Raw genomic sequence first — 19,236 nt, 5'->3', positions numbered from 1 at the left:
GGTTTTTTTTTTTTTTTTTGAGACAGAGTCTCGCTTTGTTGCCCTGGCTAGAGTGAGTGCCGTGGCATCAGTCTAGCTCACAGCAACCTCAAACTCCTGGGCTCAAGCGATCCTCCTGCCTCAGCCTCCCGAGTAGCTGGGACTACAGGCATGCGCCACCATGCCCGGCTGATTTTTATATATATATATATTAGTTGGCCAATTAATTTCTTTCTATTTTTATGGTAGAGACGGGGTCTCGCTCTTGCTCAGGCTGGTTTTGAACTCCTGACCTTGAGCAATCCGCCCGCCTCGGCCTCCCAGAGAGCTAGGATTACAGGCGTGAGCCACCGCGCCCGGCATCAAATAGGTTTTGTCCTTAAACCCTAAAAGTTTTGGAATATTAGAATGCGACTCAGAAATGTGTGAGTCCCATTTTCAGCCTTTTCTTCCTTTTGCTCCGCAGACTCTATGAGATACAAGCCACAGGCAGTTTTCATACCACAAAGGATTTGTTTATTTATTGAGTTATGTGATCTTGGGCAAACCTCAAGTTTTCTCTTTTTAAAATGGGAATAATAATATCTACCTCACAGAACCGCGGAGGGTAGAATGTAAGGAAAGCATCCATATATATATTACTGCATATGAGTAACAATATGCTATTGTTGCATTAGGCCTCCAGGAAATGGAGGCTATATACTGTTTTGTTTACTTCTTGAAAAGATACTTTTACTTGGTTCAAAGACCGAAAGATACAGAGTTATATGTTGTATCTCTTAAAACCTTTTCACTTCTGTTCCCCAGCTACATAATTTCCCCCCAGGAAAAGTCAAAAGTTCCCCCCAGTTTCTTGTGTATCTTGCCAGAGATATTTTGTATATCTAAAAGTAAAAATGTACATTTATGTTTTCTCCACTTTTAAAAGTTTATATAAATGAAATCACACTATTGCCTGTTTTGCCTTTTTCTTTTTTTTTTACTTAAAAATATATCTTGGAAATTGTTCATTCAGCAAATACCGAGCCCCTACCGTGAGCCAGGCTGGGCCCTGGGAATACGGCAAGAACAAAACACCGTCTCTTCTCGCACATTCCAGCGAGCAGGAGGCGCCCACTTCGCCGCGTCCTCCGTGGCGCGCTGCTCCCGAGCCCCTCGGTCCTCGGCCCGCGACTGGCAGGCTCCGCCCGGGACCGTCCAAGAACCGCGCGTGGGGCCCCGGGCTGCGGCGGGCTGGCAGGGCGCGCCCGGGGCTCCGCGCGCGGCCCCGGCACCAGCGGGTCCTGGGCGGGACCGGCGCCGCTGGGCGGACCGGCATCGCCGGGGCGGGGGGGGGGGTCCTCTGGCAACTCTGGGGCATTGGTCCAGGTGTGCCCTCCGCGCCGCAAACGGCCACGGGGATTTCGAAGACCACTTCCTTAATGACCACACTGCACAGACGGGGAAACCGAGGCCCAGGTGGGCGATGGCTGGGACTGAGCCCCGCAGTCAGCACGGGGGGAGTCAGGGGAGTGCGACGCGGCTGATCCACAGCGAACCCAACAGCCGAGCGGACGGAACTCGATTAAGAACCCAGGCATCTGCGGAGCCCGGGGGGAACCTGTGCAGGAAAAACCGGGTGGCGGGAGCGGAGGGCGGGGCGGGCGGCCGGGCCCAGCCCTTTAAACTCCGCGCGCGGGAACCGCAGCCCAACAGTCTCGGGCGGGCGGGGCCGGGCGCGACGCGCGCCACCGCCGGCCAACGACCACCCCTCGGCCCTCCTCCTCCCCAAGCCGCGCCAGGCCGGTCTCCGCCCGCCGCCCCTGCAGCCCGCGAGCGCCGCGCGGGGCGGGGTGGGGGCGGGGCCCGGGCGGGTGTGTCCGGGCGAGGGGCGACGTCGCGCGCTCCGCCCGAGTTTCGAACCCAGTTGGCCCTCGAGGCCGAAAAAAATACAAGAGCGGCGGCCAATGGCGAGGCCGAAAGGACCCGCGCGCAGACCCGGCCCCGCCCCGCTGGGCTGGAAAGAAGTCCAGGCCTGGCCATTGGCTCGCGCAGCCTGTCACTCGCCGCTGCGGCCAGCGGGCAGGGGCCCTGCGGTGATTGGTTCCGCCCAGGCGCGAAATGTAACGCGGGAAAAGCCGGAGCGGGGACCGCGGCAGCAGGTTGTTATTTTCGGGGTCTCGGTGCCGCGCGTCCTGCTTTCCTGTCACCGCAAGGGCCGGGCTGCCCGCTGCTTCCCGCGTCGGGGGATACAAAGAGCGGAGGGCGGCTCGACCGGGGCTGGGGTCCGGCCCTGCCCGCCAGGTGCCGGCCGCGCCGCCCAACTCCGGTGGCGGCCGCCGCGCAGATTCCGGGAAACGTCCGCCTGCCATGAGCCGGCGGGACTGAGCTGGAGACTCGGAGCAGCGCGGGCGAGCGAGCGAGGGGCCGGACCGGTGCTCGGGAGTGCGGCCGGGACATGATCCGGGGCGTGGAGGTGCCGATGGGGGACAACCCCCCGCAGCCGCCACCCGTCATCTTCTGCCACGACTCCCCGAAGCGGGTGCTGGTGTCGGTCATCAGGACGACCCCGATCAAGCCCACGTGCGGCGGCGGAGGGGAGCCGGAGCCGCCGCCGCCGCTCATCCCCACCAGCCCCGGCTTCAGCGACTTCATGGTGTACCCGTGGCGCTGGGGCGAGAACGCGCACAACGTGACGCTCAGCCCCGGGGCCGCGGGCGGCGCCGCCTCGGCCGCCCTGCCCGCCGCCGGCGCCGAGCACTCGGGGCTCCGGGTCCGCGGCGCGCCCCCGCCCGCCGCCTCGGCCGCCGCCGCCTCGGGAGGTGAGGACGAGGAGGAAGCGAGCAGCCCGGATAGCGGCCACCTCAAGGTGAGCGGCGCGGGCGGGCGGGGCGCGGGCCGGCCGAGGGCCCGTTAACGGCGCGGCTCGCCAGCCGGCAGCGTCTGGGGCCGCGGCGGGCGGGGCGGGGCCGAATTTAAAACGCGAGGTCTCTCCGGCTGCGGCGGGGGCGGCGGCGGCGGCGGCGGCTGACAGGATGCTGACGTCACTGCCGCGCGCCAAAAACCGGCTCCCGCGGGGGGTGGGAGGCAGGGCGGCGGTCACGTGAGCGGCGGGGGCGGGAGACCCGAGGCATCCCTCCTGCAGGTGCAGGGGGCGGGAACGCGGCCTAGGGCCGCGGGGGGGCCGGTCAACCGCTGTGGCGGTCGGCTCTGCGGAGTGCAGAGTCCTGTGGCCGAGAGGGAGGGAGGGGACGGGGATTTGAGAGGTTCCGCCGAGTGCGGGGAGGGAGCGCGATTCCTGCTCCATCACTGCAGATCGCCCGGGCCCGGCTAAAGATGCCCTGCAGAGACAGCCGAAGAGCGAGAAGACTTCAGGGCGTTTTCCCCAGCCGAAGTTGGGCCCTCGCTGCCTTTCATTTTTCCAGCACATTACTTGCAAGGTGCTGAGAGCACACAGTGGAATGGGACGCTAAAATTGCTCGCAGTCTCAGACTGCTTAGAGCTGGGAAGAATGTGACCACCTGTTCAAGTGTACATTTTACAGATCGGGCAACTGAGGCTTAGAGCGATTGGTGAAGTGACTTCCTCGAGATCGCACATCTAGGTAGTGGCAGAGCTAGAACTGTGGTTGAGTTTTAGTATCTTATACTCTGTAAGTGCTCAATAAAGATGCTCAATCAATATTTGTGTAATGGATGGTGCTAACATAAGGTTAATATCCAGGTTCCATTTGTTAGGTGGCTGCATAAAATAAGCAATTTGCTAAAAATAAAACAAGTAAATCACCTAGTGACTAAGTGCATCTGTATTGGCAAATAGTGTATTTATAAATTCGGTCATCATTTTACATGCAGAAGTAGCAAGGATGTTGAAATTCCACATTAGGCTTTGAAGAAATTGATAAATTTTATGTTACTTATGGCATTGTCATTAAAGAACTCTAAAGTTATAAAACTATATGCTTTTGGCACACTTCAACTCTTGAAATTGCACCTCAGTAAAAGTTTGAGATGATGAACAGAAATAACGTTCATAGTATCGCTGAGTATTAGTGAAGGGAGCAATAGCTGTTGGCCGACTCTAGGTAGCTCCTAGTAAGATGGGTGAGTATTCTAGATATTTTTCTGTTAACATATTTACAAGTTTTAGTCTGTTTTTAAAATACATTATATCATACAGTTGAGAATATAAAGGCATAAGGCATACATGCACAAATACTTGTGTAAGATTTTGCATTTATGATTTTATTCTTAATTATAACTTAATCAAATTTGGATAACCCAGAAGATTAATGTTGCCATAGACAAATGAAATCTATAGATATGTTCTTTTTGGCGTAAAACAGACTTATCTTTATACAAAGCTTTTATAAAAGTTGCTAACACAATTCATGGGTTTGAGATTTATTTGTGTGTTGTCCATTTCTTTTGAGAGATAAAATACATCAAAAGTTGTGAAGAACATGTAAAAGTGAAAACGCTGTTTTGTATTTGTCCTTTCCCCCCTTTTCATGCAGTCTTTCTTACTGTAACTGTTTCCTAAACTATTTGATAAACTGATTTTAACTTGTCCTTTTATTGATGAAGCAATTCAAATACAACTCCAAACATTCACTTAGCTTCCCTTAAAGGAGAAAGATCTGGAATACACCTTTATTTGAGGAATACCTAGTTTGATTTGTGGTCAATACACTAGCCTAGAGATAGGGAGTCCCAGCCCCTTTTACTTTGTTTTGCTTCTCTGAAGGACTTGTGGTTCTTTATCTCCATGTAATCAAGAGTAAATTATTCTGAGTAAGTCTGCTTATTTTGGGGGAAGATGGGAGACAAGTTTGTAATACAGCCAGTGCCAATAACATGCTCCCTGCCTCCCATATGCTACTTAGAGGCACCAACAGCTGTGAGTTTGAGAACATCATTTGTGTTCACTTACTATCTATTTGTTGCCACTGCTCCCAGGGGAGGTGTTAACATCTGAGTCCTGCTTTCTTTTGCTCTTTTGTTTCTTCCTGCCCAACATTGCTTCCCCTGCCTGTAGGGAGAACATCAATCATCTGCCAACTTATTTTGGCCCCTCATCCCAAGATTGCTTGGCATTATTGGTGTATAATTATACATTAACATTATTTTCTTCTGAGTTGTAGAATTCTGGGAGGGAAGAGAGCAGGTCTAACTTCCCTTTGCCATTGGATATTCCAAGCCTCTGCATCTTGTGCCCTCTACTAGACTGTATTCATGAGGTTACTTCTCCACTATGGGACCCATGGGGTCTGGCTTCTCAGATACTGTTCACCCTTCAGGACCTGCCAGCTGCCTATCCTGCTCCCCCTTTCTATCACCTGAGCACTTCAGACATCTAGAATGCATGCAGTCTTACACATAGCTTAGTACATAGTAATTTTTTTTTATCACCGCCATGTTAAACCTAACATCATGTTAGCATAGTAGCCACCGTTTACTGCCTGTCACAGAGCAAGTACTTCATAATGTTAGCAGCAAATTACCAGACTCTGTTGAGCATTTTTAAATTCTTTAATTCATTTAATCCTGTTTACTTGATGAGAAAGGAGACATTAGAGTCCCCAAGATAAAGTTTAGTTAAGACATATGACTGGGCACGGTGGCTCATGCCTGTAATCCTAGCACTCTGGGATGCTGAGGCAGGCGGATAGCTCAAGGTCAGGAGTTTGAAACCAGCCTGAGCAAGAGTGAGACCCTGTCTCTATTAAAAATAGAAAAATTAATTGGCCAACTAAAATATATATAGAAAAAATTAGCTGGGCATGGTGGTACATGCCTGTAGTCCCAGCTCCTCAGGGGCCCAGGAGTTTGAGGTTGCTGTGAGCTAAGCTGATGCCACGGCACTCTAGCCTGGGCAACAGAGTGAGACTCTGTCTCAAAAAAAAAAAAATGTTAAGTGGCAGAACTGATTGGAATCTTCCAGAGCCCTTGTTCTTAAACCCTACACGTGTGGTCCCCAACTCCCATTTAGGGACCTGGCCGCAGAGTTCCACCTAACCCCCTCCCTCCCACCCTTGTCGTGGAGAAATTGTCTTCCCTGAAATTTGGAGTGGTGGGGCGGGGTGGGCAAGCGAAGCTGTATCTGCAATTTACAGCTGAAATTGCTCCCCTATCCCCTCACTCCCGTGGGTGGATAAAAGGCTGGGGACCGCTGCCCTACTCCATGTTAGTGTATCACATGTAAATTGACTTGAAGAGCTTATTTTATTTTTTAAATATTAAGCTGATTAAGTAGATGTATGAAATATATACTATTTATAGCATATATATATATATCTCAATTGAGATGCTTTATGAGATTTGCACACATTTCAGGCCGGGGATGGTGGCTTGTCCCAACACTCTGGGAGGCCAAAGGGGCAGGATCATTTGAGCCCAGAAGTTTGAGGTTGCAGTGAGCTACAATGAAACCAGGGCACTCTAGCCTGGGCAACAAAGCGAGACTGTCTCAAAAAAAAAAAAAAAAAAAAAAAAAGTGAGCTAGGCTGATGCCACTACACTCTACCCTGGGCAACAGAGTGAGACTGTCTGAAAAAAAAATGCACACAATTCAATAGCTAAATTGTAATAAAGACTTGGGAAGTTATGAAGCTAGGTCAAGGAGGGAGGTAGACTTAGGAAGCAGATATTCAAGTCGAAACTCTGGGTCTAAATCTCAAAGCAAAAAGGGAAATAGGGTCGCTTATGTTTTCTCATTGAGGTACATACACCTCCCTCTGGGACCTATTTTTATTTTCCTTCTAGGTTGTGTTTATGACCTTTATTTGAATTTTACTTGTATAAAAATGTGTCAAGGACTTTTAGGGTTTTTTTAGTCATCACATGACTGCACATTTTCAAAATCACTAATCTACCTTTTGGGGGTATGGAGATGCTGCTTTAAAAAATAACATTTCCCTGGGAGGCCGAGGTGGGCGGATTGCTCAAGGTCAGGAGTTCGAAACTAGCCTGAACAAGAGCGAGACCCCGCCTCTACTATAAATAGAAAGAAATTAATTGGCCAACTAATATATATAGAAAAAATTAGCCGGGCATGGTGGCGCATGCCTGTAGTCCCAGCTACTCGGGAGGCTGAGGCAGGAGGATTGCATAAGCCCAGGAGTTTGAGGTTGCTGTGAGCTAGGCTGACGCCACAGCACTCACTCTAGCCTAGGCAACAAAGCGAGACTCTGTCTCAAAAAAAAAACAAAACAAAACAAAAAAAAAAACATTTCCTAAAGTATGCAAAAGGTTTTGGCAATTGAACAATATTGCCTCTTTAAATTTCATTCCAGCATTGTTTTTTCTTCTGAATCGGCAGTCTTCACAAAATTGTCCCTTAAGGTGCACTTAGTTGCTAATGAGTTAACACTCTGTAATTGTTAAAGGCTATCTAGAAACAGTTTTGTTATTATTGTTAAGGCCAAAATGAAAATGATGGTCCTCTTTAAGTAACATTGCTTATTTTAATACATATTGTTAAAAGATGCTCTTTATTCACTTATTTAGGGCGTTAGATGATGACTTGCCTTGTCCTATTTTCTCAGCTAAAAGAAGCACTTAGTGAACTCTTCTTGCATCTGACCCCCACGTTGTATTATATTGTATCTTTCAGCCCTCCATTTCTCATTTGGAGCATATAAATGTATTGCTTGTGGTGGAAACAAAGTCTTTCTTAGAGTTGCTGAGAGGCAAGCTATATGGTTAACTTTTTATGTCTCTCCCACTATTAGACATGCTTATTAATAGTAATGGTTAATATTACAATTTTGAATTAATTAACTAATGAATTATTTCAAATTATAATAGAGTCAAAAATGCATTTTTGCATATTTAAAAATATTAGAGAAATAATTCTTTCATGGCAGAGGACTTGTATTACTAAAGTGGTTAATTAACCTGATTTCATGTCCCATTTCTTTTCTTAACAGAATCACCTGCTATTTTTATTGACCACAGACACAGTATTCTTTTATTTTTCTTTTGCATTTTAAAGAAGACTTAATTATTCAGGATATGACAGCTAGTAACAAACCATGTAATTATTGTGGCTCAATAAATGATAGCAATAAATTCTATCTTTATTCCTGTTTAGATCTCTTTGTTGACTCTGGGTTAACAATTTTAGCAAGCGAGACTTGAGCTAAATGTGGCTAGTGAGGATCACAGCCAATGAGTAAAGAAAGTGAAAGAATTTGATGACCACCAATAATTGCCACAAGATGATAATTTTGTACTTAACAAATTTGCTAATTTGTACTTAAACAATAAGTAAGTCAAGGTCCAGTTAGGACCTTTCCAATTCCTAGCGTCATTATAAATAGAAACGTCTTGAAGTATTAACTAAGGTTGAGAGAAGATATCAATTATGTACCTCTTCTGCGGTTTTGGAATCAAAGAATTGATGAACTCTTTGTTTCATCAGCAAATATTTATTAACAACCTGCCTGAATCAGTTAGCTTAGTCTAAAGCATGCTGCAGAATGCAGCTTCAAAATCTCAACTTCAGCCTCAGCATGGCTCATGTTATATGTCCTGTGAAGGTTGACTGCAGATGTGTTCCAGATCCTGTTCATTCTGGGGCCAGAAGGAATATCTCCTTTCTGGAACAGATGGGTCTTTATAGGTGTGCACTACCACACCCAGCAGTGGGATGACATGTTTAAGGTACTGAAAAAAGAAATACAGGCTGGGTGTGGTAGTGCACACCTATAGCTTGGGAGGCTGAGCTGGGGTGATCACTTAAGACCAGGAGTTCAAGACAGCAGTGAGCTGTATCGTGCCACCACACTCCAGCCTAGGCAACAGATTTCTCAGGTATTAATCTTATTGAGGACCCCTTATACATCAAGAAGCACTTCTTTCTTGTAGCTTTCAAATTTCTTTTGTCCTTTGACAGTTTGATTACAATGTGTCTCGGTATGAATCTCTCTTTGTATTTATTCTTAAAGTTCATTGAACTTCTCAGATATTTAGATTGGTGTCTTATCAAATTTGGGAAATTTTCAGCCATTATTTCTTCAAATATTCTTTCTCCCCTTTTCTCTCTTGCCTCTGAGACACCAGTTATGCGTTTGTTGGTTTGCTTTATGTTGTTTCATAGGCGTCTTAGGCTCTGTTCATTTCTCTTCATTTTTTATCCTTTCTGTTCTTCAGACTGGGTAATTTCAACTGACTTCTCATCAAGTTTGCTCATTCTTCTGCTAGTCTGTAGCTGCCTCTGAAAGCCTTAGAGAATTTTTTTCATTTCAGTTATTGTACTTTTCAGCCCTGGAATATCTATTTGGTACTTTTTTATAATTTTTGTCTCTTTATTGGTATTCTGTTTGTTGAGACACTGTTTTTCTGGTTTATTTGTATTCTTTGTCCATGGTTTCAATTAGCTCATTTAGCATATTTAACATAGTAAAGTCTTTGTCTAGTAAGTTCAATGTCTATTCTTGTTGGTCTCTTTGTCTTAATTTCTCCTAATATGTACTATACTTTTTTTTTATTTCTTTGCATGCTTTGTAATATTTTGTTGAAAACTGAATGCTTTAGCTATAATAACTTGATAACCCTGGAAATTAGATTCTTCTTTCTCCTCAGAGTTTGTTTTTTATTGTTTGCTGGGTTGTAGTTGTTTAGTGACTTTTCTAAACTATTTTTCTAAACTGTATTCTTTGTTGTGTTTGTTCTCTAAAGTCTGTTTCTTTAGCTTGTGTTCAGCTAGTGTTTTGAGAGAGGTTGTTTTTGAGTGCCTGAAGCTCTCCAACCTTCCCCCACTAAAAAAAAAAGGAAAGAAGGGGGAAAACCCTCTCTCAGAATTGCAGAATGGCTCTGTGTCGGGGCAAACTTTCAATGCTTCGCCATGCTGTTTGCAGCTCTGCCTTAGCCTTCATTTCCTACTTATGCTGAGCCTGAAGATCATCCAGAAGGTCTTTTCAGATCTTTTCTTTTTCTTTTTTTTTTTTTTTTTTGGAGACAGAGTCTCGCTTTGTTGCCCAGGCTAGAGTGAGTGCCGTGGCGTCAGCCTAGCTCACAGCAACCTCAAACTCCTGGGCTGGAGCGATCCTTCTGCCTCAGCCTCCCGAGTAGCTGGGACTACAGGCATGTGCCACTGCAGATCTTTTCTGAACATGCTTCCTGCCCTCTCTAAATTCCTATGTTTAGTAAGTTAGGGTACTTTTTGGTGCCCTAATTTCCCAAGGAAACTTCCTCCCAGCTTTCCTCTCAGGCTTTTGGCGTGTCAGCCTCAACTGAACTCTTGCCTCAAGTAGCAGCAGGTTGTCATTTGCCATACAAGGTTTTTCAGCAGTTCCTTCTGCTGCCACTTTTCTGCCCTAAAGACTTCCAAGTTAGGCCAAACGAAGACAGATGGCTTGCTTTGCGTCAGCCCTTGGTAACCCCCAGGCTCTAAACAAACAAATGTAATTATTTCAGATTAAGGTCTACTCTTCTGCTGGAAGCAGGGACTAAGGACTAGGTTCCCATACTGAGAATGCAGGCTGCTGTCTTCAAGACACCACTGGGTAAGGGAAAAAGAAAGGGCAAGTAAGAATGCCGTAAAGCTTTCCTACTATTGTCAGTTGCCATTTTCTTGATTCAGTGTTTGCTGAGTTGCTGTAAATCTATGTTTCCTGGTATTATGACAAAGCTGATTCTGACAGTTTTTGTGAGATTTTTCAGTCATCGGTGGCGGGATGGGCTGTTGGAGCTACCTGTGCTGCCGTTTTTGCTGATCTTACTAAAGAAAGATTTTCAAAAATTATCTTTTATGATATGTTACTTTAATGAGTAGAGTCCAGTAAATTATATTAATGTTTATAAAAATTGTTAACAGGATGGAATCCGACGTGGTAGACCCAGAGCAGATACTGTCCGAGATTTAATAAATGAAGGGGAGCATTCGTCCAGCAGAATCCGTTGTAACATCTGTAATAGAGTGTTTCCACGGGAGAAATCGCTCCAGGCTCACAAGAGGACTCATACAGGTAAGTTGAGCAAATTTTGGGGACTGCCAGAAGTAATACTTAACTGAAAACTGATTTGATGTTTGGGCCTATAAATTAATTTTTCAGGTACCTTATATTTTCTATATTACCACTATTTGTTGTGAAGTTTTCAAAAATAGGCACTGTGTAGTCATTTTCTTTTTGGTGGGGAGTGGTGGTTTTATGAACACTGGTTCTTTGTGACTTCCAAGGTTACCATGGTAATTAATCTATATGGCATAGTTATGTTATTGCCAAATTTTGTTCTACCCTCTACTTACCTGAATTTTACTTGATACACTCTTATCTGTATAATTGTTAAGATTCATTTGTAGGCCAACTACTAAAACAGCAACTGTTAAGTTTTCAGTAGAATTTCTAGAGTCCTCAGGTGTCATCAGCATGTTTGACCCAACCATTAAATCCACAGTGAACCGTGATCTTTCAGAATTAAATGTATTGTAGATAGCTATTCCAAGATTATTATACATTTTTATATATATGTAGAAATTATATTTACATTTTATATACCATATAGAGAGCCAAAAAAACCCAACAACTTACAGAGGGCCCTTGTTCTAATGATTTACAGATGAGGAAACTGAGGTGCCAAAAAAAAAAACAATTTCTACTGGCTCACAATCTCTCATACCCTTAAGTCTAGGGCTGTGCTGCCCACTGTGGTTGCACTAGCACATGTGACTCTTGAGCACTTGAAATGTGGGTAATCCAAACTGAGATGGGCAGGCATGTAAAATATACTTATTTCTTACTATCTCAATTTTTACTATTGATTATATATCGAAATGACAATATTTTAGATACATTGAATTGAATAAAATATTATTAAAATTAATTTCAGGTATTTCTTTTTACTTTTTCTAATGTGGCTTCTATAAGTGGTTCACATTATATTTTTATGGGCTGTACTGGTTTAGAACTTGGGCTTTTAGTCCTCAATCCCCTGTTTTTTCCCCCTATTTTCTTACTTTTGGTTTTTAAAAAGATTCATTTTAATGATATGATAGAATATAGTTTTTGTACTTAAATCCCCAAAAAGGGGTAATGTTTTAATTTTGAATTATTATAAACTAAGGTAGCTAGAGGTTTTGACTTTAGATACCATTAGTAAAGTGATTATTTAATGAAATAGTCTAATTTTGAGAATTTTTGTATTTTTTTCAATCTAAATATTCTGAAATACTCCCCAAATAACTGGTTCACAGGCCATAGAGTGCTTGTTGCCAGTGTAGGTAAGAATCAAGACCATGTGGCATAATGAAGAGAGCCCTGAATCCCTGTCCTGATCTCTCCTGACCCCACTGTGTGTCACCTGATACCCCACGCCTCAGCCTGTGATGCTGTATACAGGGAGCTGAACCCAGGATCCCTAAGGGATTGTTAAACTCTAATAGTATATACTTTGTAAAAAGCTTTTCTCTTACTATTTTAAATAACCCCCCTATCTCCTTATGTTCAACTATCAAAACCATTATTGTTCTTTGAGTCATATTAGAAAAACCAGTGTATAATTGTTGCTTAAAGAATGTTTTTCAAGAAATAATAAGTTTAATTATGATTGAACAACCTTTTTGAGCATTTTGAGCCATATTGTCAATAGGGAATTAAATGAAGTATAAGTCAGTATGAGTCTTTATAGAAGGAGACTATCATGATGCATAGACAACATGGGAGGCTAAGTTAATGAAGGTATACTAAGTTCAGTTACTTGGAAGTAGGAAGAGTTTTGCTGAGAGCCTACAGGATTGGGAAGGTATGAATGGGCAGAGAAGACAGGATTGTCAAGGTTTAGAACAAGATGAGAAACTGCCTCCTGGCTGGGATGACTCTTGGAGAAGTAAGGATAAACCCACCCCTCCAACCCAATAGCTAATAAAAGGTTGGTGAGATTTGCATATAGTGCAGATATTAGGGGACCATTGAAAATTCAGCAGATAGGTTTTGTTTGAGGATTGTAATAGTGTTTGGGGTGGTTTAGGGGCTAGTTGGTTTTTTGTTTGCTTGTTTTGCAGGGGTGGGCTGGACAAAAGCAGAGTTCTGTGCCAGGTTCTCAGGAAGTGCTGTGTAGGGGGAGAGACAAGAGGCCAGCTAGGAGGCTGTTGGAGGCTTCATTCTAGTGGGAGGGGCTGCCAGTCTGACCAGGAGAAGCTGCAGTGGGAGAGCCCGAGTGGGAGACACTGTAAAGAGTCAGCAAGAGCTAGTGATTTGGAGTACGGGTATAAAAAATATGGGATAAGCTGAAGATGAGAATTTCAAGGACTTGAGCCTGAGTACCTAAAGGCTCAAGGCCTAAGAATATATTGTCTCCCAGTGGATAGCTGCTGGACTTCATCCAAGTGCTGCCATTAGCATGTCCACTTGCTGCTCTGAAGGGCCTGTGACGTGTTTTATTGTGGTTTGGAGTCATGACCTATATAGAGGTTGATTCTCTCCCTACCCCCTTCCTCTTCTTGCCTTACTGTCTCAGACATAATATATACCATCTATCTATTTAGGTGAGAGACCCTATCTGTGTGACTATCCAGACTGTGGAAAAGCCTTTGTTCAAAGTGGGCAGCTCAAAACACATCAGCGTCTTCACACCGGAGAGAAACCATTTGTTTGTTCAGAAAATGGTACGGTGTTAGAAGTTAAATTTATGGGATAACTAGTTGTGAGTTAACAGTTAAAATATCTTTCACTTGAATTTTTTTTTGGGGGGGCAGACTTTGTTATAAATTTTATGTAACTTCATAAATTTCCTTGTTAATTGTGATCAATGCTGAATTTCTTAGAAATAATTTATTTTTAAATATAGTATTTTTTTTAGATGAAAACTTTTAAGGGCAATTAAAACACTATATCCAGTTGTAGGCAGTAGAAAAATTTCCATAAAAGTAAATACAGCTTTTATAGTAAGCTTTTATGTAGGTTTTAAACTATTAAACTGAAATAAGCATTTGTCTGTTCTTAAGTGATTTTCCTCCTCTCTTATCACAATTTCTAAAGATGTTTTTCTTATGCACATTGTCACGTACTTAATAGTATATTTGCAATTCATAAACTGGGCATAGTGGGATATAGTCCTTAGCTACTCAAGAGGCTGAGGTGGAAGATTTCTTGAGCCCAGGAATTTGAGGTTACAGTGAGCTGTGATGGGCCAGTGTACTCCAGCCTGGGCAACACAGCAAGATCCTGTCTCTGAAAAAAAAAAAAGAAAAAGAAAAAGAAAAGGAAAACAAATTCAGTATCATTCTGTGCCATAGCTCTGTAGTTTTCTTGATTATTACAAATGTTACAAATATCTTCAGACTTCTTTATTTAGTGAATTTGCTTAAGCATATATACAATGGTTAGTTACTTCAATGTTGGATATTGAATATTTAATTTGTTTTTAAAATGTTCTTGTTACTAGTAAAGCTGAGGGGAATGTTTTGCACATATAGCTCTGTTCATCTTTTCTGATGTTTCCTTATGATAGATTCTAAGAATGGAATTCCGGGTCACAGGTTTTGAACAATTTTATGACTTGTGCTAATAAATCACTTCCCCATGGGGTTGGACACACTTACATGGCCATGACCAAGATGTGACAAAACCATCTTCTTGTTCCCCTCACTAGCATTGATAAAACTGTGCTTAAGCTTGTTTGGTTGTTTCTCTTCCAAGTTGTAGAAGGCTAAATCTCATCATCTTAATTTATTTTTCTTGGGTGCCAGTGAAACTGAACATTTTCCCAGTGCTCTTTGTTGAGTGTCCAGATTCTGACAAGTGTTTCTCCCTTCATGTTTTGAAGGCTGCCTGAGCAGATTTACCCATGCCAACCGCCACTGTCCCAAGCACCCTTATGCCAGGCTGAAGAGGGAGGAGCCTACGGACACACTCAGCAAGCATCAGGCTGCGGACAACAAGGCTGCCGCCGAGTGGTTGGCAAAGTAAGGCACTCTGTGTTTAGTCCACTGTGAGGGTACCTGTCGAGGGCTTGGGTTTGTGTTAGGGACTTTCGCAGTTCTCTCATCTTAACTAGGTTGCATTTATACACATTTTATAAAATAATTTGAAGTGGCCCCTTATTTCCTAAAGAATTGTTATAAGTGGTATTATTAGCATCTGTGTGTGACAGAAAACTTCAGTATTCTAATTAGCCTGAGTGCCTAGACCACTGTTTATTTTAAAAAGAATTAAACATTTGCACTTTTTCTTATGAATTACCAATTGGCTGCATAATAGAGTAACGGTGGTATCCTTAAGTTTTTGAGTAAACGGTAACAGATGTTAGTGACTTTGTCATATTTTGTGGGTTTAATGTTTTACATAGTTAACTGAATCAGAAGTTACCATCTCTGGCCAGGTATGGTGGCTCATGCCTATAATTCTAGCACTCCGGGAGGCTGAGGCAGAGGATTGCTTGAGGTCAGGGGTTTGAGACCAGCCTGAGCAAGAGTGAGACCCTGCCTCTACTAAAAATAGAAAAATTAGCTGGGCGTGGTGGTATGGGGCTATAGTCCCAGCTACTCAAGAGGCTGAGGCAGGAGGATCACTTGAGCTCAGGAGTTTGAGGTTGCTGTGAGCAAGGATGATACCACAGCACTCCAGCCTGAGCATCAGAGTGAGACTCTGTCTCAAGAAAAAAAAAAAGTTACCATATTTCTGTGGATAGGATAAATAGGTTTCTAATGATTTTTGCCTTCTATTTCCATATTTAACTCTAGTCTATGTGATCTTTAAGGTAGTGATAGTTTAATGGCAGAAACACATTATTCAAAAGTTGAGTATGAGATCTGGAACTGCCAGTTTTTGCTTATAGAAACCTGAGGAAGTCTCTTAACTTTTTTGAACTTGGGTTTTTTTTTCTCTGTAAGTAAGAAATACATGTGACATCACTTTCTTACTTTATAAACTGAAAGACATAAAAGTAATACTGTGGTACAGAACTTTTTAAAAGAAAAGTAAACAGTTGGGGATTTGATGTCTACTATATAGCTAATGTGCACGCATTTCATATAGGTATTGGGAAATGAGAGAGCAGCGTACCCCCACCTTAAAAGGCAAGCTTGTGCAGAAGGCCGACCAGGAGCAGCAAGACCCCCTGGAGTACCTTCAGTCTGACGAAGAGGATGATGAGAAGAGCGGGGCCCAGCGGCGGCTGCAGGAGCAGCGGGAGCGCCTGCACGGAGCCCTGGCTCTCATCGAGCTCGCCAACCTGACAGGGGCTCCGCTCCGACAGTAGCCTGGACACTGACTCTTCCACTGTACAAAAGTACTGCCCAGCATACTTAAAAAGTAGATCCTTGGGCATAAGCTAAGCACCTTATTTGCTTATCATAGGCTGCTATTCTGTAGAAATTAATGAAGAATGTCATTGCCCCAGAATGATGGGGTGAGAAAGAAATGCACTTTTTTTTATATAGGAATGGATTTAATGTTTGATGTAAAGTTTTAACTATTTGTAAATATGGACTGCAGAGTACAGGGTAGAAAAACTACATATTGTGGGAAGCTAGATTTTGCAAGTTTAATGCATTCATTGGAAGTAGTTCTCACAGGAAGCACTTTCTGAATAAGACATTTGTGTGAAAAACAGAATGGTACAAATAGCCAAAGAAGGTTGAAATAGATTATTTATAAGATCATTTTTAACAATGTATATTAGTATGTTTCACAATACTGTAAACACTGAAGCAAGCAAGAAAGTATAAGATATGTGTGTAAGGTAGATATTTTTAAATTGCAAAATAGTGTGCCCACTAAGACTAGAGAAATGGGAAGCTGACTATTTTGGAAGATGTTCTAAGTTATGGATTTGGAAGAAAAAAGATATTTCAGGATCTTGGTAAGATGCACAATAGTTCAGAATTTTCAAAATTGGAGTAAAATCAGTCTTATTCTATCTTTCTGGGGCTTAAAACTTACTATAATGTTTAAGTTTGAAAAGCACTTGTCATCCCTAGCATATAAACTTGGGAACTTTTGCACATTTCATATTTCTCATTTGCTGAAATTGAGTGATTAATCTTGCAAAGTCTAGGTAACATGGTAATTGATGATTTTTTTAATATATTACGGGCCCTGTAATGAGATTTGGCACTTGGATTTTTATTAATAAAAGGGACATCTACAGGGTTGTTTTGTAGTGAAATGTTTTAGATCTTTTGTTAGCAAACACTAAATTGTACTGCTTATTTAGAATTATTAGCAAATGGAAGCCTTCATATTTATATTTTCAGTGCATAAAGCCACCTTCTTGCTTTACTTCGAATAACATGCCAAGCTATTTTGTGTTCACTAAATTTAGCTATCAGTTAAACACTGCAGAAATATTAGCTACTCAAATAAGTAGGCTTCTGAAATAGTTTTAACTGCAAGTGTGTTAACTTGTGTGGTGGTTTTAAGCCATTTTTCCAAATGGATGAAGTTATCAAACACCACTTTATGTACTGAAGCAGGAACAGAAAAATCAAGAGTTGAGCAGACCACCTCCTTTATGTAGGCAAAAACTTTCACCATTTTGGCTTTTGTTATAAGCAGAACTAAATGACATGCATAGCATGGTAATTGCATAGCATGCATAGCATGGTAAGATTGCTTAATTGGAGTAAAACTCAGACTACTAGAGGAAAATATGGACTCTTCATATTTTTGAGTTGAAGTAGAATCATACAGATGTAGTTTAAACATTATCTAGAATGTAGGCTTCTTTGTCCAAAAATCCTAATGTGTCGCAGTACACAGATAGTATAAAATATGTAGCTGTGGGGAAAGGGAGGTATGCAAATGTCTTGAAGAGGAGCAAAAATATGAAAGAAGATATGATAGTTACAAATAATGTGTATGATGAGGACGTACTTTAAAAATGTAATTCCTCTGTACAATAAATCACAAACCTTTAGGGTTTTTTTTAATAAGAGAATTTATATTTGTAATGGTCTAAGAATTTTGTTTGTAATCTGGTATATAGAATTTTAACTTGAGCACTTATATGCCTCTTAAGACAGACTATAGCATCTGAATTTTCTTGGTTTAGGTTTCAACATTTCTTATAGAATTTTTTTCTCTCAAATACGATTTAAATGATCTAAAAGGCAATACTCATCAGTCTTGGGAAATTTAAAATTTGATAAACTTAACTAAAGAAGAAAAGACAGTAAGAATTTTAAAAATACAAATATTTGCCAGTTTATAGATGATAAAATTTAAGGCCCTAAAGAGTAAGGGTTTGTTTTTGTTTGTTTCTCCAGTCAGCTTTTGTCAACTCTATATTGACAAACATTTTTTATTTGCTTAATTGGAACAGTTTAAGAAATTATTACAACTATTTACTATAGAAACATTTAAAATGTTCTTTTTTGATATAAGCTATATACTTGGACAAAATACATTGGTATCTAAAATTGGAGGTGTATTAGGACTGCTTTTTGTTTTAAAAAATGTGGTTTACATTCAAATTTTTGAAGTGTTTTATGCTTCATATGGCTAAGTTGTAGTTTGGCAAAGTTAACAGCATAAGAATAAACATGCTGTAATTTTTAAAGATGCTTTGAATAAAAATTTATTTTAATTTAAAGTACATAGTCACTCTTGAAGACTTATAATTTGTTTTCCCATCAGAAATATAATAGCTATGCTATCATAACTTCTAAAAGAGACATCACCTATGGCCCTACATTCATCTATCAATATTATTTCAGTGCATTTTATAATTCATTCCAGTCTCATCTCAGTCATCTCTTTTGCATAGTTGCAATCATAGTGTGGAGTGTTTTTTCTTACTTTAAAATATGGCCTTTTAGATTATAGATATTTTACTTTCTCCTCTGGTTCATTATTACAGTGCTAAAAATATACTGATGTAGATAAGTATTAGACTATTGCCAGCCCTATCCCAGGCCTTAAATTAGGGTAATAAGGAACTAGGAATTCATTTCATTTATATTCAAGATGGGTTGAATCTTTCTAACATTCTATAGTTTATGAATAAATCTCACTCTCCCTTTCTCTTGTTGGCTCTCTCCTGAATTCTTTCTTGCACAAAGCCAAGGACCCACTCGGACTTCAAGTGGCTCCCAGCATTGGGAGTCACTTTCCTGTGTCACATCCGCCATCTTGGGGTGTGGCTCGCCCAAGTCTCAGCCCCAATGTCACCTCTTCAGTGAGGCTTCACTGATCACACCACCTAAAACTGCAAACTCCCATTCTTCTACTCACACACTCCCCAACACCCTTTTCTGCCTTATTTTTTTTCCTCCTGAACGCGGGCCACATCTGACATAATTGTCCCTAGTTTATGTATTGTTCCACTACAATGT

The 19,236-nt window shown here is 42.2% G+C and overlaps 1 protein-coding gene across 1 annotated transcript; it reads left to right on the top strand.

The window, feature by feature from the left end:
• Positions 1–2,025: 2,025 nt before the first annotated feature.
• ZNF367 (zinc finger protein 367) lies at positions 2,026–18,875 on the top strand. Its single transcript, XM_012787234.3, has 5 exons — positions 2,026–2,827; positions 10,780–10,930; positions 13,447–13,566; positions 14,727–14,865; positions 15,938–18,875. Exons 1-5 carry the CDS (start codon positions 2,417–2,419, stop codon positions 16,158–16,160), a joined length of 1,044 nt encoding a protein of 347 aa, XP_012642688.1. The 5' UTR covers positions 2,026–2,416; the 3' UTR covers positions 16,161–18,875.
• The last annotated feature ends 361 nt before the right edge of the window (positions 18,876–19,236 follow it).

The sequence above is a fragment of the Microcebus murinus genome, chromosome 12 (assembly GCF_040939455.1).
Source record: "Microcebus murinus isolate Inina chromosome 12, M.murinus_Inina_mat1.0, whole genome shotgun sequence".
NCBI classification, from domain to species: domain Eukaryota; kingdom Metazoa; phylum Chordata; class Mammalia; order Primates; family Cheirogaleidae; genus Microcebus; species Microcebus murinus.
This window is presented reverse-complemented; position numbering and strand designations above follow the sequence as displayed.

Coding starts and splice junctions, on each gene's coding strand:
- ZNF367 (XM_012787234.3), top strand. CDS start 2,417: ATGATCCGGGGCGTGGAGGTGCCGATGGGGGACAACCCCCCGCAGCCG. Junction 10,931..13,446: donor TCACAAGAGGACTCATACAG/GTAAGTTGAGCA, acceptor CTATCTATTTAG/GTGAGAGACCCTATCTGTGT. Junction 14,866..15,937: donor GCCGCCGAGTGGTTGGCAAA/GTAAGGCACTCT, acceptor CATTTCATATAG/GTATTGGGAAATGAGAGAGC.